This window comes from Oncorhynchus mykiss, chromosome 17, assembly GCF_057628025.1.
Source record: "Oncorhynchus mykiss isolate SJ-2025 chromosome 17, ASM5762802v1, whole genome shotgun sequence".
Lineage (NCBI taxonomy): Eukaryota > Metazoa > Chordata > Actinopteri > Salmoniformes > Salmonidae > Oncorhynchus > Oncorhynchus mykiss.
The window spans coordinates 59,606,035-59,632,374 of NC_143038.1; the positions used below are offsets into that span (position 1 = coordinate 59,606,035).

General features: G+C 42.9%; 1 protein-coding gene across 33 annotated transcripts in view; it reads right to left on the minus strand.

Moving 5' to 3' along the window:
- Positions 1-26,340, minus strand: part of foxp1b (forkhead box P1b) — a 232,673-nt gene that overhangs the window by 31,771 nt on the left and 174,562 nt on the right. For 13 of the 33 annotated variants that reach the window (XM_090206149.1, XM_021569804.3, XM_090206157.1 and 10 more), the window contains 5 exons: positions 21,350-21,487; positions 21,030-21,119; positions 17,080-17,230; positions 9,525-9,711; positions 569-682 (listed from right to left, as the gene is read on the minus strand). In XM_090206149.1, the coding sequence (XP_090062275.1) occupies positions 569-682; positions 9,525-9,711; positions 17,080-17,230; positions 21,030-21,119; positions 21,350-21,487 (680 nt within the window). The remainder of the gene's footprint in view (positions 1-568; positions 683-9,524; positions 9,712-17,079; positions 17,231-21,029; positions 21,120-21,349; positions 21,488-26,340) is intronic. The other 20 variants (XM_090206153.1, XM_090206144.1, XM_090206160.1 and 17 more) reach the window with 3 other exon arrangements.

Consider the following 26,340-nt stretch of genomic DNA (forward strand, 5'->3'; position numbering starts at 1 on the left):
ATTCAGAGCAAGAGAAAGACAGCAGGAGAGAAGAAGAGAACAGCAAACAGAACGAGAGAGAAAGAAAGCAAGGGAAAGACAGAGAGAGCTGAGTGAGGAAAGCAAAAGCACAAATCCCTGTCCAGTGACAAGGACAAACATGCGGAGCTCCCTGAGTGTTGGCTGCCACAGATAAACATTCTCCCGTTGTTTGTTTGGGAAAAATGGCCAGAATCACCATGGGGACTGCACTTATCACAGGAATTAGAGGCCCCTGCAGGGCCCAGTGGAGACCACACCCCATCACTATCATAGAGGAACAACAACACACCTAGCATCTCCACACACACACACACACACACACACACACACACACACACACACACACACACACACACACACACTACACACACACACACACACAAATAACCCGTTACACCTGTAGTGTCACTAAGCCCCAGGGGAAACATAGCCTTAATCGGCCCAAGAAGAGGGCCAAGCAGAGGGGGAACATAGACAAGATACTGGAATGTCTGACGGACGAAGACAACAGAACAGTGAGATGCAGCCTAAAAGCTATGAAACTTACTTCAGGAATGACTGGAAGTCCTCAAACACCGCCTCGCATCCAGGCCACTTGCAGACCCCGTGCCCATAAAGCGGGTGACTGTGGTGAGAGTGTTGGTAGTCGTCTAGCGTGGATCTGTAAGAGACAGACAAAAAGATAAACACAAACATTAATTCCTACTTATTAACAGTGTCAGTGCGAACAATGTTTCATTGGCATGTTACAGAAGTACACCACTTAAAATTGAGGATGTTGATGGGTTTGGTGAGAATTCCCCTTGTGTTGTCTCAACACAAAAGCCTTCCTTTGAGTTGACCTTTGAACTGCGGGCAGTGTGAAATCAGTGTAGCTTTGTGATCTCTGCTACCTCTCTGGCTGGAGGGGGTGGTCCTTGTAGGGGCAGTCCTTGTGAGAGGGACTAAAAGCAATCAATATGTCATTATTTACTGTCAGTGATCCGAGTAGCTGCCCACTTTGATCCAGGCAGCCAGGGGTTCCCTAAGACCTTACTGCTGAACCCTTTCCCAGAACCCACCTGGAGGAACAGACAACAGGAAGCCCCCAAATCCATCTGCCAGCCTCCCGTCAAGCACAAACAGTAAACACCAAACACTCCCGTCTGCTAGCAATTTATTTACCGGTCAACGGACGGACCAACCGACGTCAGCAGGGGCCAAACGCGCACGTCGAAGGAGCGGCTTACGGCTTCACAACATCAGCTGTAAATACCAGGACCATCCAGATAAACAAACTATACAACAACTTACATATAGCGTTGCAAGTCGAAACAGTAGGATGCAGAAGCATGTGCATGTAGAGAACGAGACAGTCTACCATATGGAGACAGGCACTGTACAAGCCACACAAGTCTCAGCTACAAGAGCCTGGGGGACTGTCCTGTATCACTACCACCTGTGTTTCTAGTGGCCCTGTAGTCTAGCACACCACTGCAGCTCACATACTGGCCCACCACTGCAGCTCACATACTGGCTGCAGGAGGCTGAGAAGGGAGAGGGCAAGGGAAGATTCATTAGACCCAAATCCTCACAGATTCATATGGAGATGCTCTGTGTGTATTTTGCTCTCCTTAGGATGACTGTTAAAGATCCCTCGCAAAATTGAACCATTCCTAACGCATCCATCTGCAATGCATTAAAAATAAAGTAGCAAAGCTTTACCTCAAGAGGGTCGTCACAGGTTTTCTTGTGTTATAATTACTTGCTTAAGAGTTCACATTGTTCATAACATGTGATAATTGCATTGCAATTAGGGAGCAGTGAAGCATTCATGAATGCGTTTAACATTCAAAAAATCTGAAATATAAAAAATACATATGAATTATGCATATGCATTAAGACCTCTGTTTTGATACAGCTAATAAATAGATGGTAGAATAAATATTATAATGACTTTTTAACAAGAAAATGTGTGGACTGGTGAATGTTGCGCTGATTTTATATTTAAAGAGATGCTTTTTAAAATGATTTCCGAGTAGCCCTGTTGGTTAATTGTGTATTAATAAGATATTGAATTGTGGAGTGTGCGCTGGGAGTCAGTGAGCACAGAACTCTGAAGGAGCTTGTGGCAGAAAGACCCTTTTAAACAGCAGATGACTAAACAGTGGTAAATGACAGAATTTACACCAAATCAGCTACATTAGTGCAATAGAAGAAGTGCCCGGGATTCTGGGGGGGGTTCTCCCTATTGTGACCTCATTCTCATTCAGCACTAGGAGAGAAAAAACATCTCCTCTCCTCAGCTCTCTCTCTCTCAGATCCTGTGGTGGAGTTAAATGTGACTCGCACCCTGGGCAGGTCTGTCAGGATGCTATTATTGTCAGGCTGCCTGGGGGAAGATAACTCTAATGATCTTGTAACAGCAATGAGGGAAACCATGCCATCTGCATCCTGTATAGAATAGGAACAAAAAGCTTCTCTACCTAGACGGAACATGGCCAAATCTTCCAGGTGTTGTTTATCCGTACACACCAACAACACATAGGCATACCATAATGCCGGCAAAAAGACAACCACAGCACACAATCTGTCTGTTTTTGAGGACGGTGACTTATATCATCAACAAGGCATGATCCTAGGGACTATAAAGTACACTAGGGCACTCAGTGTGATTATTGGTAGCTAACAGAGAGAGGATTGATGTTTCTACCAAGCTGGGTCAGAGTCTGGACATGGCCTGTCTGGAAAGCCAGTCACAACACGGTCTATCATCTCTCAGAGTGGGTATCGATGACTGCCTGCTCTTCTGTGGCCTCCCTAGGGCTCTCCAGACCCCCCGCCAATCAAGGGTTTACCCCGTAATTATTTAATTATAATTTTACGTGTGTAAAACAAATTAAAGGCAAGAAAGGGGCGTGTCGTGCCAAATCAGATTATTTATCTCCTTAACAGATTGCTGAGCTGAAGTCCCTGAGCTGTGGTTACTGATGGTTGCTGGGAAGTAAGTGGGCCAAATGCTATGTGAGATGAATGCTCTCGCTCTCTCCAGCTCTCCCTCGCTTTCTATCTCCATCTCTCTCTCTCTCTCTCCATATCTCTATCTCCATATCCCTCTCTCTACACTCTTAGAAAAAAGGGTTCCAAAAGAGTTATTTGGCTGTCCCCATAAGAGAACCCTTTTTGGTTCCAGGTAAAACTATTTTAGGTTCCATGTAGAACCCTCTGTAAAAAGGTTTCTACATGGAAACCAAAAGGGTTACCTGGAACCAAAAATAGTTACAGTATACCTGGAACCAAAAAGGATTATCCTATGGGGACAGCCAAATAACCCTTTTGGAACCCTGTTTTCTAAGAGTGCAGAGAGAGGGATATGGAGATAGAGAGATATATGGAGAGAGAGACATGGAGATAGAAAGAGATGGATGTGTATTTTTTCTCCATGTCTCTCCCTCTCTCCATCTCCATGTCTCTCTCTCTCCCCATCTCCATGTCTCTCTCTCTCCATCTCCATGTCTCTCTCTCTCCATCTCCATGTCTCTCTCTCTCCATCTCCATGTCTCTCTCTCTCCATCTCCATGTCTCTCTCTCCATCTCCATGTCTCTCCCTCTCCATCTCTCTCTCTCTCACACACAAAATGAGTGCAGCATAGGGATGGGGAATTTAAGTCAGATACAGATTGGATGCATTTCATTGAAATAAGCAAATCATTGAACTAAGAGACCTGGCTCACAGGGGTATTTCTCTCCTCACAATCCTAAACTCAGAGCAGGATGAATGACAGACAAACATATCTTCACCATATTGGTGTGATTCAGTCAGGATCCCTGTCTGTGAGTGAGGGCTCTTTGAGGCTGCTAAAAGCTGGAGCAACGTCTCATCTGCGCCGGCAGTGATTGAATTTCTCCTCCTTCCTTAAGACGGAAGTGAAAAGGCTGTGAATAATGCCTGTGGATGCACTTAAGGTTTTAGTTGCAGGCGTCGCTGTGCCTGGGCAGATTTTATATGACACATGAAACTAACTACATGGTACTTAGGGCTAGCTGTAAACCAATCTGAGCCCGGACGGGAAAGCAGGTCCATCAGCAGAGTGGCTTGTTTCTGTTGCATGACAAAAGGACTTACAAAACCACATCAATTAAAAGTTCATTAAGTTCAGCGCTAGGAGGATGAGTGGATGCTCTCTATTTACACGCAGCCCAGGCCATTATCTAAAACCTGATTATTCAAATCCCTGGATTATAACAGACATTTCTCACAGCCTTGCATGGAATAATCACGCCACATAATGTTTCCTTCATTTTCTATTCTTCCCAAGGATTCTGATTAGAATGGTGTCTGCATCATCAAAAGAGAGGAATAATGTTCTTTATAGTTATATGATTTAAGCACATGGAAATTAACACAAGCAGGATTATTGGTTGTATGAATTTAAATAAGCATCATGCAATGTTTAATAGGGATTTTTTAATGCTCATTTATGTCAGTCATCTATATTTTAAAGCCGGGTTTGGAAACCTTTTTTGCCATCCACAGCAGAGAGACGGGTGAGAAATCACCTGTTTGGGTTTCTACTCTGAATATTCAACCCCAGATTGCCTCCTTCACTTGAACGTGTGCTAAACTGCTGTTGACGTCTTTTTTCATCTCTGTCAGGGAGCGCAAGGCGTCGGGGGCAGCCTTTCACACACATCTTCTCCAATGTTTCATGGAGCCTTCAGCTGGGCCTTGTTGTTTCTCTCTTCCCACTGATGGTTGTTGTTGTTGGTTCACATCTGAAGACGTGTGATGGAGGGAGCGTGTCAATATTTCCCCCTCCGATTAATCTTCAGCCATAGGGATGAGAGCGCTGACTGACTGGCTAACTGACTGACTGAGCAGACTGGATGCATCAGAGCCTGTGGATACTGTCTGCAGTGAGCTAGGAGAGGTGTCACTGAAGCTTGATGTGTGTTTGTGTGTGTGTGTGTGTGTGTGTGTGTGTGTGTGTGTGTGTGTGTGTGTGTGTGTGTTTGTGTGTGTGTGCGTGAGTGTGGCTGGAACAGTGTGTGAAAAGGACAGGGGGGGTCTATCTTTGTTTCCATGTAATGTTTAAGCGAAATATGGACATTTTGTGAGACCTTATAGTCAAAATATATGAAAGGAGAGTCAAAATACTGATGTCATACCACTTGACCTAAAATGTCTCACATTATCTTTAAATAAATGTACACCACCGTTCAAAAGTCGGGGTCACTTAGAAATGTCCTTGTTTTTGAAAGAAAAGGAAATGTTTTGTCCATTAAAATTTCATCAAATTGATCAGAAATACAGTGTAGACATTGTTAATGTAAATTACTATTGTAGCTGGAAATGGCAGATGTTGTATGGAATATCTACATATAGTGCCTTGCGAAAGTATTCGGCCCCCTTGAACTTTGCGACCTTTTGCCACATTTCAGGCTTCAAACATAAAGATATAAAACTGTATTTTTTTGTAAAAATTCAACAACAAGTGGGACACAATCATGAAGTGGAACGACATTTATTGGATATTTTAAACTTTTTTAACAAATCAAAAACTGAAAAATTGGGCGTGCAAAATTATTCAGCCCCTTTCAGTGAGGATCTCTGAATGATCCAATGTTGACCTAAATGACTAATGATGATAAATACAATCCACCTGTGTGTAATCAAGTCTCCGTATAAATGAACCTGCACTGTGATAGTCTCAGAGGTCCGTTAAAAGCGCAGAGAGCATCATGAAGAACAAGGAACACACCAAGCAGGTCCGAGATACTGTTGTGAAGAAGTTTAAAGCCGGATTTGGATACAAAAAGATTTCCCAAGCTTTAAACATCCCAAGGAGCACTGTGCAAGCGATAATATTGAAATGGAAGGAGTATCAGACCACTGCAAATCTACCAAGACCTGGCCGTCCCTCTAAACTTTCAGCTCATACAAGGAGAAGACTGATCAGAGATGCAGCCAAGAGGCCCATGATCACTCTGGATGAACTGCAGAGATCTACAGCTGAGGTGGGAGACTCTGTCCATAGGACAACAATCAGTCGTATATTGCACAAATCTGGCCTTTATGGAAGAGTGGCAAGAAGAAAGCCATTTCTTAAAGATATCCATAAAAAGTGTTGTTTAAAGTTTGCCACAAGCCACCTGGGAGACACACAAAACATGTGGAAGAAGGTGCTCTGGTCAGATGAAACCAAAATTGAACTTTTTGGCAACAATGCAAAACGTTATGTTTGGCGTAAAAGCAACACAGCTGAACACACCATCCCCACTGTCAAACATGGTGGTGGCAGCATCATGGTTTGGGCCTGCTTTTCTTCAGCAGGGACAGGGTAGATGGTTAAAATTGATGGGAAGATGGATGGAGCCAAATACAGGACCATTCTGGAAGAAAACCTGATGGAGTCTGCAAAAGACCTGAGACTGGGATGGAGATTTGTCTTCCAACAAGACAATGATCCAAAACATAAAGCAAAATCTACAATGTAATGGTTCAAAAATAAACATATCCAGGTGTTAGAATGGCCAAGTCAAAGTCCAGACCTGAATCCAATCGAGAATCTGTGGAAAGAACTGAAAACTGCTGTTCACAAATGCTCTCCATCCAACCTCACTGAGCTCGAGCTGTTTTGATAGGAGGAATGGGAAAAAAGTTACAGCTGTAATCGCAGCAAAAGGTGGCGCTACAAAGTATTAACTTAAGGGGCTGAATAATTTTGCACGCCCAATTGTTCAGTTTTTGATTTGTTAAAAAAGTTTGAAATATCCAATAAATGTCGTTCCACTTCATGATTGTGTCCCACTTGTTGTTGATTCTTCACAAAAAAATACAGTTTTATATCTTTATGTTTGAAGCCTGAAATGTGGCAAAAGGTCGCAAAGTTCAAGGGGGCCGAATACTTTCGCAAGGCACTGTAGGCATACATAAACCCATTATCAGCAACCATCACTCCTGTGTTCCAATTTCACGTTGTGTTAGCTAATCCAAGTTTATCATTTTAAAAGGCTAATTGATAATTTGAAAACCCTTTTGCAATTATGTTAGCACAGCTGAAAACTGTTTTTCTGATTAAAGAAGCAATACAACTTGCCTTCTTCAGACTAGTTAAGTATCTGGAGCAAAAGCATTTGTGGTTTCGATTACAGGCTCAAAATGACCGGAAACAAATAACTTTCTTCTGAAACTCATCAGTCTATTCTTGTTCTGAGAAATGAAGGCTATTCCATGCAAGAAATTTACAAGAAACTGAAGATCTTGTACAACACTGTGTACTATTCCCTTAACCAGAATAGAAAGAGGAGTGGGAGGCCCCGGTGCACAACTGAGCAAGAGGACAAGTACATTAGAGTGTCTAGTTTGAGAAACAGACGCCTCACAAGTCCTCAACTGGGCCAGCATCCCGGAGTCACCTCTTCACCGTTGACGTTGAGACTGGTGTTTTGCGGGTACTATTTAATTAAGCTGCCAGTAGAGGACTTGTGAGGCATCTGTTTCTCAAACTAGACACTCTAATGTACTTGTCCTCTTGCTTAATTGTGCACCGGGGCCTCCCACTCCTCTTTCTATTCTGGTTAGGGCCAGTTTGCGCTGTTCTGTGAAGGGAGTAGTACACAGCATTGTACGAGATCTCCAGTTTCTTGGCAATTTCTCACATGGAATAGTCTTCATTTCTCAGAACAAGAATAGACTGATGAGTTTCTGAAGATGGTTCTCTGTTTCTGGCCATTTTGAGCCTGTAATCGAACCCAGAAATTCTGATGCTCCAGATACTCAACTAGTCTACAGAAGGCCAGTTTTTGTTGCTTCTTTAATAAGCACAACAGTTTTCAGCTGTGCTAACACAATTGCAAAATTGTTTTCTGATGATCAATTAGCCCTTTAAAATGATACATCTGGATTAGCTAACACAACGTGACATTGGAACACAGGAGTGATGGTTGCTGATAATGGGTCTCTGTACGCCTGTGTAGATATTCCATAGTCATTTACAACACTAACAATGTCTACACTGCATTTCTGATCAATTTGATTTTCTTTTAATGGACAAAACATGTGCTTTTCTTTCAAAAACAAGGACATTCCTAAGTGACCCCAAACTTTTGAACGGTAGTGTATGTGATGAACGAGTATCCCATAATCAGTAAAACATATAGCTTTTATTTGCTTCCAAATAAGGCATTCCAAGTTCCCTCATTACGATTGAGAGCAGTGTGAGATCTCCACTACCAACATAGAACACTATCTATCTGCCTGCCTGTGTTTGAACCTCTCTCCACCTCCCTGAGCCTGATGGTTTATAGTGCTAAACGTGTTTTCATCTGCAGTGCTTTCATAATGACACATAGGTTTTGATCAGCGAAACACAAGTCAGATGTTGTGCAGTGAGCTCATGGCGCCTGGAGGCTCCTCACCAGCAGTTCAGAGATCAGCGCCTCAGTGCAAGAAAACAAGTCAATGTGTTGGATGCCAAATTAATTCCTTCCTTAAAGACACAGTGGCTCAGGGAAATATTTCTGAAAACGTACAAATATCACGTCAAGCATCCGGTGAAAAGAGGAGTTTTCTGACATAGATCTTACATCGTATCAACGTACTTTTCAAATATTTATAGTGTATTTTTTAAATCATGTAATTTTAAACAGTCTCTGTTTGACGTATTCAAATTAACGTTGGAATGAACTTGACTTATTTAATATAATGATCATTACTATTTGAATAAAGAATGCATTCCGAACATATTGACGCAGAGCAATTCAGACACCACAGTTCATTGCCTGTCACACCTACAGAAGGCTAGTTGTCATAAACGTCACTATCCGGAAGGAAAGCGAAGGTTGCAGTGTGTGTGTGTTTTTCTGTTGTTGAGAGGACGTTGGTAATTTGAATTGTATTTAACCAAACAGAGCCCTGCACGTCACAGCTGCAGTTTCCTAAGTGCAACTGAAATAACAGCACCCTTGACCCTCTAATTAATAGTGTGCTGATCCCATTTCCATTACTGCAATCTAAAGTCCAAATCACTCCCTCGCTCCCAGGTGTTTCACTGCAATTCCCAGGTGCATTCTGACACACAGAACAAGCTTGTGTCTTAATGAAAACAGTAAGGTACTTACAAACTATAAATTAATATTCATCTGTGGGCAAAGCCCTATGGGAACATGTCCATCAACTTAGGCCCCTTCAAGGAATTGCAGTTTTAAATAGGGAATATGTAGGCCTCCTGTTTTCTGTATTCAAAGATGACAGTAAAGAGAATGTCACACATAATGAGTTCCAGTTTTGTTTCATAAAGTAGAAAGGACACGTATGCCTAGTTGCACCCCAGTTTAGAAAAAGAGGTCAGATTGTGGCGAATATCATAATCTGTGGTTGTTAAATCAATGAGCAGAACATCCTTAGTGATACATTCAGTCACAACCCATTCCCTGGAAATATAAAACCTATTGTGCCCAGCGTGTTACACTGAAGCTGTTGGATCAGGAGGAAGAGGACGACAGACAAGAGAGAAACTCACCCTTCTCTCTTCAGAGAATGGCTCATGTACTGTCCATTGGTGGAGGCGTGTTGGTTGAGGAGGGGCTTCTTGGGGGGTTGTGGCGAGGACAGGTCCAGGCCGCGGCGGCCGTTGCTGTTGTTGCTGTTCTCTTCCTTCAAGTTCGTCACCTCCTTCCACAGCTGCTGAAGCTCTGCTGGATTTATGCCTGAAACAAACAAATTGGATAATTAAATCAATTAACAGCTAATCTAACTCTCTTCGTCACGTAATTAAATCAAAGGGCCTGTAAACAAAGCTGAGTATTAATGAGAAAATATCCCACTAGAGGGTAATGCACTGAGAGCGCTTGTACCCTCCCGCTCTCTCTCTGTGATCTGAAGCGTGTTTGTATACACAAATCCCTGGCATTCACACGCATTTCATGCCCACAGTAAATAATTAACATCCAGACAAGGCATGAAATCTGAATAATCACCATCATTTCTTGTACAAGAGGAGAGGCAGAACACACACAAAAAGTTTACAATAGCAATGTTACAACCAAAACAGCCCACCCCACCTCCTCCAGAAACAGGACCCTGGGGTAATATTCTGAAAAGCGCATTAATGTGCAAAATACTTAAAGCTCTGCACCGCCTCCAATTGACACAGAAGACTTAAACCTCGTTTAACGAGTCAAGCACACTGCAGCTAACACAGCAGCCTTCTAAAGAGAAACATCTATTGAAGACAGAAGACATTTTCTTGTGTCGGAACACATACACAGAGAGAGCGTGTTTTCTGTGCTGCTGTCTGACAGCCATCCTGACACCCTGGGCCAGATTGGGGATGAGGAAGAATAATGCTGTGTTTGTACACCCCAGTTTCCATGTCTGAGAGAACCTAGCCATTGTTTGAACACAATGTATATGTGTCTGTATATATAGTGTCTGTTACCACTAGCAGGAGAAGCCTGCTTTCATTTGACATAAATGAGGCAAAAGCTGATAAGAAAAATAATATTCCGCCCGTGAGGGTATGTTCTCTAGCCGTTTGTATTATGGTTCAGAAAAGTATTTGGTTAATCCATATTTTTTATAGCATATTAAAATATCCAATATGGGAATGTGTGCACATTTGTGAATTTAATAGGAGCGCGATGGGCAAGACCACTCGTTTAACATTACAATTAATTAAATCTATTCTCAAAATGAGCAATGGCAAATGAAAGATGATTTGCACATGCTTATCTCGGGTGGGTTTATAGTCTCCAGATGTTTTATCGCTCGCTCTATAGATACCAGAAGTGGCCCTTTCAAGCGCCAGATCGTAATACATTTTGCAAAATGCTTAGTCTTAATTTATTCCTGTTGTGGAAAATAACTGTAAGATGAAGATCTCAATAAGATCAGCAAAAATATATTTTATTTGATAAGCTACAAAAGATTTTAATTATGCTCGTAATGGAGAACATTGGCCTAATGATGCGAAGGACTCTGGAGAGACACAGGGGCTAAGAACTGTGAAATGAGTCTGATAGGATTGCTGTAAATTCACACTAGATCGTTTGCATATCAAAGAGCAGGAAATGATTGCAGGACAAATCAATAACCTTTCCACGTGCTCTCCTCTATTCTGCCTGCCCTGTATTCTCTCGTTCTCTCTTTCTGTCTTACTCCTTGATGTACCTTCATCGAAGGACACAGCCCTGACAGACAAAACATGCCAAATGATTCTGTTTGCACAAAAGCATGCTAATCCTTCGGTTGTTGCTTCTCACTTGTCTATTAAAGGCACATTGTTGTTTTGATGGAGGGAAGGATCCTTGGAGGGAAAGTTTTCTATGATGATGGTTTGTCTGGATGGGGAAGGTCCTGTGCTTCGACAGCGGGAACAATAATTTTCCCCCCACTTTGTGCCCAGTGACAGTGGGCGATGTATTTTTAGCCTGTGTGGCTGACAGGGCAGCCCACTCTCCCTCAATTACCAGCCAGTCCTGGTGACCCCGACACCAATGTTTACTCAGATGAAACAGCTCCCATAGACTCCTCTGATGACAGAGGTAACGGACTGGGACCAAGCGGTCTCCTTTATTTCTCTCTCTTCCCCTCTATCCTCCACTCCCACGCCCTTCTCTTATTAAACTACCTTGTCCTCATTGGATCTCTGGAAACTGAGGGCCGTTCAAGATAACACCATGAATGACAATAAAATGTAGTGCTATGAAAATCTCAAATAGTATTATATTCTAGGTTTGGACAAACAGCTTTTTATTCTACCTGAGAAGGCAGCATCTGATTTAAATGGTAGACATAGAGTACAACATACAGTATAACACTGATGTCTAAATCTATGGTAGACATTCAGTATAACACTGATCTCTAAATCCTTTTCTGTATATTTAGTATTTTCAAATGCAGGATTAGTTAATCCCTTTTTCCATTTTTCAACAAAACTATTCCACACACTATAGGATGGAAAAACAGACAACCATTTCAAAAAAATGTATGTTGTTGGGACACTTGATTGATCACCGACCTGGCAACTCAATTTTACCGCTGCAGGTAGCTTAGGCACCCAGACAGGACGTGCTCCTCAACCTTTTCCCGTCCTTGTACCTCCGTACCCAGGTGACCATGTTCAAGCAAGCAGAATGTTGATTTAAGGTGCATAATGACATCAGTTGCAGGTCATCATCCACAGAATAAAAAATAGCCCCTATGCTTCGGGCTCTTTCAACTCTGCTGTTGCTTTCCACACAGAGCCAATACCATGGGGGGACGGTGACACCGCTATTAGTTTATTGTTCCATCCGGCAGAGACCTCTGGTGCACCACTGTTTATGTTCCTGTAATCACTGGCCAAGTGATATGCATCCCTTAGGCCTAAAATATGTTAACTCCTAATGCTGCAGGAACTATTACCAATGTCGCGCTGCTGGCCAAATCAATCACTGACTGGGGGAGCATATTACCTGCCGCTGTCCCTGATGTGCCGCTGCTGCACTGTGAACGGCTTCGTACTTTGCCACGTTTTTTGCAGTTGTCTTGTCACTGTCCCATTGCCCTCTCCTGGACAACTTAACTGATGTTCTCCAGCGATGAAAGCTCAGTCTGTTACAGCACAGCCTGGGAGGCCATGGAGCCACAAAACACACTTTAGCCAATCAGGGGAGGCACGGAGAGGGGCGATCAGCGACACATACACACACACCTGGCAGCTGCACCTGGGAGAATGGAGAACGGAGCGTGCACTGCTGTCTCACTCACTCTCCACAGGTCAAAAGGAAAGGCTTTTGGGGGGAGGAGGGGAGGTGGGCGCTGGATCAAATGTATATTTATGAGAGTTATATCCTCCCCAAACACATTGTTGTAATTTATAACAGATATTGTCTGACCGCTTCCAAGACTTTGAACATTAATGTCAAAATAATTTACCGCGAGAGAAACAAATTAAAGTCCAGATAAAGAGAACAACTGGTTATCATCCAAGTCACACTCTTCAAGCTTCTACTAAATTACTTCCTTCACTTCTGGTACTAAATGACTTCCTTCACTTCTGGTACTAAATTCTTACTTCACTTCTGTTATTAAATTACTTCCTTCACCTCTGGTATTAAATGACCTCCTTCACTTCTGGTACTAAATTACTTCCTTCTCTTCTGTTATTAAATTACTTCCTTCACCTCTGGTATTAAATGACCTCCTTCACTTCTGGTACTAAATTACCTCCTTCACTTCTGGTACTAAATTACTTCCTTCTCTTCTGTTATTAAATTACTTCCTTCACCTCTGGTATTAAATGACCTCCTTCACCTCTGGTATTAAATGACCTCCTTCACTTCTGGCATTAAATGACCTCCTTCACTTCTGGTACTAAATTACTTCCTTCACTTCTGGTACTAAACTAGATGCAGTCTATCACAGTGCCATCCGTTTTGTTACCAAATCACTTTATACCACCCACCACTGCGACCTGTATGCTCTAGTCGGCTGGCCCTCGCTTCATATTCGTTGCCAGACCCACTGGCTCCAGGTCATCTATAAGTCTATGCTAGGTAAAGCTCCACCTTATCTCAGCTCACTGGTCACGATAACAACACCCAACTGTAGCACACATTCCAGCAGGTATATCTCACTGATCATCCCCAAAGCCAACACCTCATTTGGCCGCCTTTCCTTCCAGTTCTCTGCTGCCAGTGACTGGAACGAATTGCAAAAATAAGCTGAAGTTGGAGACTTTTATTTCCCTCACCAACTTTAAACATCAACTATCTGAGCAGCTAACCAATCGCTGCAGCTGTACATAGTCCATCTGTAAATAGCCCACCCAGTATACCTACCTCATCCCCATACTGTTTTTATTTTTATTTACTTTTCTGCTCTTTTACACACCAGTATATCTACTAGCACATCATCATCGGCTCATTTATCACTCCATTGTTAATCTGCTAAATTGTAATTATTCGCTCCTATGGCCTATTTATTGCCTACCTCCTCATGCCTTTTGCACACTCTGTACATAGACTTTCTATTTTCTACTGTGTCATTGACTTGTTTATTGTGTTATTGGCTTGTTTATTGTTTATTCCATGTGTAATTCTGTGTTGTTGTCTGTGTCACACTGCTTTGCTTTATCTTGGCCAGGTTGCAGTTGTAAATGAGAACTTGTTCTCAACTAGTCTACCTGGTTAAATAAAGGTGAAATAAAAATAATGTAAAAAAAAAAGACTTCCTTCACTTCTGGTATTAAATGACTTCCTTCACTTCTGGTACTAAGTGACTTCCTTCACTTCTGGTATTAAATGACTTCCTTCACTTCTGGTACTAAGTGACTTCCTTCACTTCTGGTATTATATGACTTCCTTCACTTCTGGTACTAAGTGACTTCCTTCACTTCTGGTATTAAATGACTTCTTTCACTTCTGGTACTAAGTGACTTCCTTCACTTCTGGTATTAAATGACTTCCTTCACTTCTGGTACTAAGTGACTTCCTTCACTTCTGGTATTAAATGACTTCCTTCACTTCTGGTACTAAGTGACTTCCTTCACTTCTGGTATTATATGACATCCTTCACTTCTGGTACTAAATGACTTCCTTCACTTCTGGTACTAAATGACTTCCTTCACTTCTGGTACTAAATTACTTCCTTCACTTCTGGTACAAAATGACTTCCTTCACTTCGGGTACTGAATGACTTCCTTCACGTCGGGTACTGAATGACTTCCTTCACTTCTGGTACTAAATTACTTCCTTCACTTATGGTACTAAATTACTTCTGGTATTTAAATGATAACTCTATGTGATTATTCATGTCTATTGATAATGAAAATATGTTATACGGTCTCTATCAACATTTCCAGTAAGCACAAGACCATACAATACAAAAAATAAGCCATTTTATACATGTACAATATGCATTACACGCCTCCTTATTCTAAAACATTCAGGGCGGCTGTTTTCCCAGAACACCATGAGAGCACAATATAATTATACTGCAATGAGAGAATGAATTTTCTAATAATTTGATTGTGATATCTGAATTTGAATAAAGAGGGAAAAAAGCATCTCTGTCTGATCATCACCTCAGTGTATAAAAGTCATCCTAATTCATTGGCTCAGTCCAAACACATAATCACCAGGGTCCAAACGGAGCAGCAGAACACATTCTTTCTGCAGTGCTGCTTACTATGTGCTGAATATAGTAGATTAGATCTCAGCTCTGTAGGTCTCGGCTGCTGATGCATGAAAGAGTTTAGTGATGTGGAAAACAGAAAGGTCATCAATAACTTCAAACAGTCAAGCAGAAAATGTGTAGAATAGGAAGGGAAACTCAGCCTGATGGCAAGTGTTTTAACAGCTGTCTTACCATGAATGGTTTCCAAGGGCGGGCTAGCCAGGATCAACTCAGTAAAATAGTGAAACCAACCAACATTCTGTGTGGTAAGGTTCAATTCCTCATTTCAGATTGTATAAATAATAACAAAGAGAAACGATACTTTATTTGTATCTTAAACTGTCATCTGACAAAATATGGCTATAGTGTCCTGTTTGCTATTAGTCATGCTGTGAGACAGCCTAAGAGATATTTGATGACACTAAGTGTAAGCAAACAGTCAACAGGATGTTCAGTAACTGTTGTGCTATTCCATAAAGAACAGTAAACTGCCATATCACTGGTGTAATGCTTTACTCAAAAGGGCATGTGTGTGTTTGCCAGATATCCAAAACAAGGTCATTCATAAGCGTACACTAACAGGCAGCACACCAGTGGCCACGCCTGTGCCTATGGCAATCGTCAGATTCCATACACAGTCCAAACAATAACATGATTGTACAAACCTTGTTTTTGTTTGCCCATTACCTAAGTTCCCCAGCCCTTCCACTTTATCGCCTTATCTTGTTTTTTCAAAACTGTTTGTCTTAGCCTGGAATGAATAGTCTATGTCATGTTCCAAAATGGTATGGAGGCTTTGTCATAGGGCTGCTCCTTAAGAAAACATTAAAAACAAATAAAGAAATAAACTTCCTGGCTAAACAACAAGCATTGACTCACACCACCATCCCCTTATGGGATATTTCACAATGAGAGGTTAAGTGGCAGTTTAGTAACAACGAGTATGTTTATGTGCACACTAATAATTCGATATTAAACTGATTATGGCTGTCGGCTGCGTATGGCATTAGTCATGTAAACACCTTACTCTGCTTATCTTAATCGGCGTGAGGTCAAAACCAATGTAAGCATACGCCGCTTAAAACACCTGGTTTTCTGAGCAACCTTTTGAGTCATCAGGACATGGAAACAGCTGAATTGGCGTTCCAGCTGTGTATTTGATCAGCATATGTGCTATCACAGGTAGCGCAAAGGGAAGTGAGTTGGGAAACACTGAAAGTACGCATCTTAGAAATACTTTTCACATACAAACTGTATATGTCCCAACTCAAAAAGGCTCGCAAAAAGAACATGTTTGCTGTGGTACAACATTTATGCTGATTTTCAGCATTTATTTAAGTCCCATCAACAGCCTCAGTTCAGATGTTTCCATGGAAGGATTATTAAGGAAATCATTCTTCTTGCAAAACATGTAAATGTTTAAAGAAACTATTATTTTAATCTGATTATCCACAATAATGGTATTATTGTGTGCATGTAACCGTACTCATCAGTTCCACTCTTCCTCTAGCCTAAGGAGGCATTTCCCCCTGGTCAACACCCAGTATGATGTAATTCTAAGGAAAATGTATGAATGGAGAGACCAGAGAAAGAGGCTGGAGGGGAGAGGGCATCTCTACACCATGGTAGTCAAAGGGGGGGAACAGGGAAGATACACAGTACAGGCAGTATAAATAAAACAAGATGGGGAACACTTCTAACAAGAGTTAGAGGGCACTAAATAAGGTGAATACTGTAGTCAAAGCATATGCAATATGATGTTTATCATTGGGACAAAGTGAATGTAGGGTATTTTAGAGTGTGTGTGTCTGTGTGTGTGTATGTGTGTGTGTTTGTGGGGAGGGTGCTGGGGGCAGGTGTGGTATGCAGTATAATCCCGTGTGGAGGTGTGTTTCGCAGTAGAGTAGAGCACTGACCCTGAGTGAGCGAGTGCAGGGGCAGGGCGGTCTGTCCAGGCTGGATGGAGAGCAGGCCTTGTCTCTGGAGGTTGAGCAGGTGCTGCTGCTGGAGCTGTTGGACCTGCATGAGCTGCTGCTGGAAGGCCAACTGCTGGGCCTGCTGCTGCTGCTGAGGACGACACACACACACACGCACGCACGCACGCACGCACACACACACACACACTATAAGCAAACAAACAGGACATAGGTAATCTAGGGTAAACAAAAAATATTTTTACGAACTGTACATATTGATTGAACACAGAAAGAGACAGTTAAAGAACACATGATGATACAACGGACAAACACATGCTGATCACAGTGTATTCTGTATGCCTGAACATTTGCTTCTGCACGTTAGGCCCTAGGTTAATACATACAGGATACAGTATGTTTACACACACACACACACACACACACACACACACACACACACACACACACACACACACACACACACACACACACACACACACACACACACACACACACACAATCCCAATCCCAATCCCAATCCCAATCGAACACATCAAACCCTACCACCTAAACTCTAACACATTCAGCACACTACAGTATGTGGGTTTGTCTGAGCACACTTCAGAACAGGTGCAGTATATGTCCCTCTTTCTCTTAATTAACCAGAAGTGTGGAGGCAAATGACAAACAATTAAACAACATAGTTAATCATTCATAATAAGAGCCATGGGATTTTAATTACACCTATTCATAATTCAGCAAACAATGTGTGACTAAATCAAAGTGTTTAATAACCACACGAGCTAGTCCCCCAACTCTCTCAGGCGTGGCACTGCTCTCAGGTAATTGCAGCAAGTAGAGTTGAATCATAGAGTGACTGAAGATCAGAGTCTTGCTCATCTTACAGCACTACATCTGCATTCTGAGAAAGTCAGTGTCTTCATTGAAATATGTATTTTTGACTTTAACTTTAATCATTTAATTTGTTTATTTCACTTTTGTATATTATCTATGTCACTTGCTAAGGTAATGTTAATATATGCTTCCCATGCTAATAAAGCCCCTTGAATTGAGAGAGAGAGAGAGAGAGAGAGAGAGAGAGGTGTCGTCAGAACAATAAACAGGAGGAAATGATCTAATATATCCCCAATCTTTTCCAAATCAAAACAAGTGGGTACAGTAGGTAACAGCGGAGTGGAGGAGTGACCCCAGTCTCAGCTTCACCATCAAAATATGGATTATTATTCCTTAAACAACAACTGGAGATAACGATCAATCAAGACAAAGCTCACCTTGTTATGTTTTCTATGACACATAAGGACGGCCAAACAAAATAAGCCTGGGAGAGGGCAGGATATTAGGCTGCATATGAGTACACAGCGCCAATTGTCAAGGCGGGGTGGGGGGCATTAAAAGCAACCCGGGCTGCCAAGCTGTGCACCGCACCCTGTTACCAAACACAGGATACACCACTATGTTTACTTCTCACAACTGAGCGCATACAAAAAAGGTCTCGGTGCAACGCTGCTGTCAGGTCACCCGCCGGCGGCTCAGAAACCGCTGAAATATCCAGATAAATTGTTCCCCCCTCCGCACGTCCTGGTCTGCCTGTCAAAGGTCTGCCGGGCTGGGATTCCCCTCCCTTCCCCTCCCCTCCCCTCATCCAGCCTCCTTCCCCACAGGCCCTGAACACAGTACAGTACACTACACTGGTCTGATGTGGAGAGGCCTTCTCATTACAAAAGGTCAAATAGGGGGCGCTTATATTTGTCCTGTTTCACATGTACAAGTGTGTAACCTGCGAAATGGAAAAGTGTTTTTTTGCATATCCCACTCTCCCTGAGACACCCTCGGAGAGTGAGGTCACGGCCAGGGATCATATACGTTAGTCTGATCAGGAGGATTATGTAGTGGAATATTCATGGATTAGCATTAAAACATGGGACTAGATGATAGGGTGCATTCATAAACACCTATTTCTCTGGTTTATGACCTAAACTATATTGACGATTTGAAGCAAATTTGATGAAGTTCTCATGCAGGCTTCAGTGTAATTAGTGATGCAGATAGCCTCTGATTCTTCCCATCTAAGAGCCTGTTTTTGAAAGGGTGTTGATTTTCAACAACAGTGTAAGAAGTTTCTTGTGTCTTCAATGGGACACTTCTCTGTACTGTAGCTCCTGTCTGTCTGACAGCATAAGACAATGCTAATGGTACTACGGGGGCGGGAGTTCACAGGGAACAATGTCTTTCATCAGTGCCTTAAATAAATATAGGGTGGCTTTTAAATTGCAACTGAATTTAACTCTCTCCCCTTCAGATTTCTTTCTTGTGGTCTCTTCAGCTGACAGCAGCTCCTGTGCTCTCCCAGCGCGAAGACACATTAAATCCCCCGGCCCAATAGACCAAATAAGAGGTTAACAAGAAGTGGCACGAGAGAAAAAAACAGTTCCTGACAAGGATAAAGAGTGGCAGTGGCAGCCCTTTATTGTCAAGCTTCAAATATAAAGTTAAAGATCTTTGAAAAACTACATTTTGATGTCTTTAAAATAAAAGAGGCACAAAGCAACAACAGGGGGTTATTGTCTGCCTGCCACAGGGGAGTTGCAGCGTGATTCTTATTCTGTCTTTTGATGGTTGTAGCAGCTAGAAATGCAATAGAAAGGGGAAAAAAGCAACACATCGGAGAGCAGGAGAGCCTCTCGAGGCTGCATCCATTTCCTGTGATCATACATAATACACTTCAAAAGATCTCCGTTCAGCTGATCAATTGCACCTCCTTCTGACTAGTACCCCCCTCCCTCTCAAACCCCCCAGCTCCAGTCATGTTTACATCAGATGCCACTTGGTGACAGGCCCTATCTGAGGCCAAGGAGCTCTGCTGTCACGTTGATTTATGGGAGCATCACACCACAGCTTGTCCAAACTGAAGCTTGCAGTTCATTAATTAGAGAAATGGGACTTTGAAGTCGGTAGCTTCAACAGTGTGTGTGTGTGTGTGTGTGTGCGTGTGTGAGCATGTGCGTGAATGTGTTTTTAACATTTGGCTTCATTTATATGCTTTTTTCCCCCACCCTCCCCAAACGTGGCTCTCAGATAGAAAATTCCCTGATTGTCTTTAAACTTCTTTTGACCGCACAATAATAATTTATTTGTCCAGAGTGATGCCTGTATCCGCGAGTCACTAACACGCATTGAGCCACCGCTGATGAGCCAGTCCGGCTGAACTGGGGGGAGGGAAGGGAAAAAGATGGGAAAAAGGAGAGCGTGGGCAACACAACAAAGCTGGGAGCGTACTGATATCTCACAATTACACACCTTCTCTTCCCGTTCCATTTGCATGTTAATTACCAAGCAAGCCTCTCAGATTTCTGCCTTTCTTTTTCCTTCCTTTCAGTATTTCCTACAAGGGGGTGAAGGGCAATCTCTGTGTTGTAAGACACTTGTTTACTGGAGAGAACAAACGATTAAACAGCACAAAATGTAGTTATTTATTTAATTGCCCGAGAAGCAGTACGAGCCCCATCCCCTGGAAGAAGAGGGATCATCAGTATTCCTGGTTTATTCAGTTATTACTGGTATTTACCCATCGTGCCTGACATGCTAATCAGAAGCAGAACTACACTTGATTCTCTCTCTCTTTTTTTCTTCTTAAAAACCACAGCCTCTGAACAGATGGTGAGAGTGAGAGAAGACATGCCTTCCACATACTGCTCTGAGCTCTGGGCTCTGAGCTCTGGGCTCTGGGCTCTGAGCTCTGGGTTCTGGGCTCTGGGCTCTGGGCTCTGAGCTCTGGGCTCTGGGCTCTGGGCTCTGAGCTCTGGGTTCTGGGCTCTGGGCTCTGGGCTTGGCTGGCTGAGGATCGTACCACCGGGGCAACATACGAGTTCAGTAAAGCAATGACATGCATGGCGGCGGTGGAGGTGATGATGTCATCATAGTGAGCCTACCTCTTTACTCTGCTTGCCTGCATGTTGCTGCTGGAGGAGCTGGAGGTGGAGCTGTTCCTGCTGCTTCTTGTAGAACTCTTGGAGTTGCTGCTGCAAAAGACATGGGAGCTACGTCTGAGTGACAGCTCACCAACCAATCAATCCATCAGGGCCAAGCTAAACTCAGCAGTGGGCCGCGGGCATACTTTCAGCACTCTGGCTGTTCTCTATGTGATACAGTCTCATATTCAGAAGGAACGCCAGTGCACAGTATGGTGGTTGGTGTGAGGATGTTGATGTTGATGTGTTTTATGTACAGTATGAATGTCCCGTGTGTTTACCTGCTGTAACATGAGGGCCTGTTGCTGCTGCAGGAGCACCTGGAGCTGCTGAGGGCTCAGGACCTGCTGCTGGAGGATCTGCTGCATCTGCTGAGGCGTTATTACCTGGGGTGTCATCATAGCCACTGACACTGGAACCTACGAGAGAGAGGGGCGGGGGGGGGGGGTAGGCAGAGCAGTCACTAACCTGGTCTACTAAGACAGTGTTGTAGTATAAGACTGACATAGCCAGGATACATGCTTTATAGGACTATATGACCACAGCAAAAAAAAGTGAGCTGGAGGACAAGCAGAGACAGTATAGACTACAGCAGCTCAACCAGACCACTTGTCAGGAGTTACACACACTATAACAGCCACTGAAATGAGAGCCCAGGATAGCCCCTCAACACCTCTGGTCTGTACTGGAAAAATCACCTGGAGTGTCATCACAGCAAGAGATGCTACACCCCCTAAGCAGTAATGACACAATACTAGACACAGGAGTAATGACAGGAGATGGCCTGCAGTAAGCCTGTGGAAACTCTACAACAGCCCCCCTCCGACCTTCAGCACAACAGCCCTGCCCAGACAGACACACACAACCTAACACTAACAGGCTGTCCAGACAGACACACACAACCTAACACTAACAGGCTGTCCAAGGTTTGATTGTTTCTGCTGAGGTGATCTGCTACTACACCAGCAAACGCAAAGATAGGCCACACACTGTAGGCTACAGCGAACCTGTGTGCATAAACCATGTCATTTCATTAGAATATTGTCAACAGCAATTTCTTTAATGTACAAATAAAGCTGCGGCGCCATGACAGGAGGAGGACATACATACTGACACAGGCCCCTAACTAACTCCAACAGAAAGGTGTGAGTGGATGACTCTTCAAAACAAGTGATTTGTTATGACACTGAAAGAACCCCACAGTTCCCCACAGTTGTCAGGCTGCCTTAATTGCTCCGGCGGCTTTGTGGCTTCTCAGAGTGTCTGGATGCTGCCACTCACTGCTGTGATGTGCCATACCATTAAAAGCCCTTTTCACTGACATCTTAGTAACAAACAGCTACTGAGATGTACTTGATAGCCGTCTCACATTTGCAACTGTTAACATGCCGCGGTGTGTGTGTATGTGTGGTAAACCCGTGCTCTGCGTCTCCGAGGCTGATGTCGCCGGCTGATAGAGCGGACATTAGGGCTGACAGTCAGTCTTCACCAAGGTTACCCAAATTGTACTGTGACCTCATAGCCAATGACGGCCTTTTGAAATGTCCATGCATGAATGTCCTTTAGCTGTTTCCAATCTATCTAGCAGGAGAGGCGTTCTCTGGTACACGCAGCATGCATATCACCTGATTAATTTCCCCCACTAGAACAGAAAACAAAAACTAAATGGGTCATAATGAGCAGCTTGTACTCTCACGGCACTGGAAAGGGTAGCAGCGTCAAACAGGACGCGGTGGCGCTGACGCTCTCTGTAAACCTCATTGAGAGCTGCTCCGCGCTGAAAGATTAGATGTGTTTTGTCCTCCTGTAGGGGAAACTCGAGGAGGTCACGCACCACCTAGGACTCAACGCACTTAACATTTCTCATTTTCAGTGGGAGGCGACGAGAGGCTGAAATTGCTATGTGAATTCCTCCTGTATTATGTCTAAATATCCACCTGGACTTTTTCACATGGCTTTTCCTGTCATTTGCTTAGCCAAGACCCCCATTTCTAATTTCGCAGTCATTATGCACTGATGTCCTTTTTTCTCAGCATCACTAATTTTGATCAACTATTTTGAAGGTCAAGCGGGCAGCGTGTCTCGCTACAGTATAAGCCCTCTACGTGATGCGATAGATATAGACCTGCCTCAGCACCACTAACAATTACCTCACACACCAAGGATAAATAATCATGTATCTTCTTTGATGCTTTACATTACATTACAGAAACTATCTACTTTAGATTTGACATGCTCTACTTTTATTGTCATGTTAGGGCAGTAAATGTAACCAGGGTTATTTTCACATGTAGTTAACCATTTGTATTATTCATCTTCGATAGTACATGTTTTATAGAGTCTAACATAGAGATCCAGCGTAGAAAAATATAATTAACACAATATTTTACACCATTTCACACTTAATAACTGATCATTTCTTAACAAATTGGATTGGAATTTCATTCAATTAATTACATTATTTTTACACCTTGAGCAGCACATCCTCTGGTTCAAGCAGCCTCACACCTTTCTTTGTCATGGAAGGGGGGGTCTGGTCCACTGTAACTACCCCTAGACACCAAGAGACGGCAGGCTGAGCCCCGGCAAGCGGCTATTAGAGCCCACATTTTATTACACATTACTACTGAGGTCATTAGCAGCAAGACGGAATGTACGGTTCTTACCTATTGATCATTGTAACTACTACCATTTAATCCAGTGTGTTGAATGAGTGAAAATCTGACTGAGACAGGGGGCTATTGAGGGGAAGGAGCACTTTAACCGAAACATGTGGCCCCTGGCTGGTGTATCATGCCAATTTAACACAAACACAGTACGCCACTCTCCATTTAGAACGCTCTCCATATGGCATACTCACTTATTTCTGGTTAACCTCACGACTCCAGATGATGCACAGAAATATATGTACATCTGAAGAGAGTCTGAGGGAGAATTCTCTGTCGGTCTGGATGATTCACAGAGAACTAATACTAGGAGAGTTTCTTTGAGCAGCTACTTGTACACCAATATGTGGGTGTGAAACATAAGACATTTTGGGAATGCCAGAAACAGCTGACGTTTATGGATTTCAGTAAGGTGTGGCACTCTCCAGGTGCCTCGCGTATATAAACATTCAAACCTGGAACATTCTCACACAGCTGCAGTGTGAGCAACTAACACAATCACACACACATGCACATAAGCATGCAAAAACTCAAACATGCACACACAGTAAATTGTAGCGCATGGTTGAACAGTACGTAATTACAACGATGTTAAAGAAATTATAAGAATATTTTTCTTTGTCTGAGAGAGGTTAGTGTACCAGGCAGCGTCTGATGCCGTGCTGCCTGGAGAACAGAGCAGGAGCGTGTTCAGAGTGAAGGTAGGCCACAAAGTGATGGGAGCCTCTGCTGCCTTTAAAGTACACTACGCCAACTTCTCTTTGTGCGTCACCACCGAGAACAAGCATGGAAATGATATTCTAATGAGGAAACATCGGCCACACATCTGACGACGTCGGGAATTCACAGATTCACACTTAATGAAGACGCTCTTCAACCAGCGTTCCCCCAGAAGCCAAAGGTCAAAGTGTGGTGAGAGAGAGACAGAGAACGAGAGAGAGAGAGAGAGGGAGAGAGACAGAGAACGAGAGAGAGAGAGAGACAGACAGAGAATGAGAGAGAGAGAGAGAGAGAGAGAGACAGAGAACGAGAGAGAGAGAGAGACAGAACGAGAGAGAGAAATAGAGCGCGAGAGAGAAAAAGAGAGAGAGGGGAAGCAGACCCAGGCATGAGACATGAAGCTAGCCTCCCTCCCTTCCCTCCTGGTGATACTGGGGCAATTAAGGAGAAGAGAAAAAGGAAAAACAAGCCAACTTCAATGAGACCATCGCTGATATTAAACCAGCCATGAAGGACCAGGTTAGATGAAGAAAAAAAAAATTGTAATTTTTATATCTTTCTCCCTGGTGTGATCTTGTTTTGTAAGGACATCAAATAGAATGGAGAAGTAGAAAATAACAAACCCTTGAGAAATCAGAGGCCAGCCTGTTTGATACTGTTGGTTTACCTTGGCCTGAGACATTTGAATAGTAATGGCGCTCCGTCTTGAATAGCGTATAATCTCGAGCATGAAAATGTCTCCGAAAGGAGGATTTCACGGGAGGCATTGTATTGAAGTGATGCATGAACATAATTAGTCTACGACAAGATCGGAATGAATTACTCATTCCTCATCGTTCAGGTTTATTGAAATATTGAAGGTGGATAGCGGTTTAGAGAATATGTCAAGCATGTTTTCTCTGATGGAAAAAAAGGATCAACAAAAGACTGTTTCTTATATTGTATTTTTGGTGTATTTGTGTGTATTACTATCAAACAAATATAATAATATAATAATAATCATAATCATAATAATAATAGTAGTTTCACAACAACCAATGTATGTAGTCCCAGACTACAACATGCATGACAAAGAACACAAGGAGACAGAGCTAACGTTACCCATCCTGGTTTGGCTAAGCTCTCACTAATTCCTCTTTGTCATCCAAATTCAAGCTGCTTTCAAAAAGTTTACAATTCAGATAAACTGGATAATCACAGTCATATTTTCTGCCCATTTGCTATATATATTCTGCAGGGGGATTGAAACGATACGCAACAACTGTAAAAACAAAACTCAAGATTGCATTTTAATTAACTTTTAAACCACAAACAAACACGTTTTCAGCTAAGCTGGGCCAGCATTCTGTAAAACAAACAAACTACACTGGGAAGTGAACGAGCCTCTCACCCCAACAATAACAGTAGAGCTGCGTGGTGTCATCTCTTTCCCACACTCTGGGCAGCCGCCACTGCAGGTGCCCAGTGCATGGCCCCCACCCTGGCACATGTGTACACAAACACACACACACACACACACACACACACACACACACACACACACACACACACACACACACACACACACACACACACACACACACACACACACACACACACACACACACACACACACACACACACACACACACACACACACACACACACACACACACACACACTTGGGAGCCATTTCCTGTAGTTCACTGTAGTAAGAGCATATTACTGAATAAAAGGATCATTTCTTTCAGTTTGTCTTTATGTTCCACTGTATTCACTGATAGCCTTTTTAATGAGGCTTTCCATTCCATTTTCACTGATAACATATCCTGTCACTCTTTCTGACCTTTCAAGCACTACGCTAGGTTGAGACAAAATTAAAATAGGAGATGACAACTCTAGTGCCT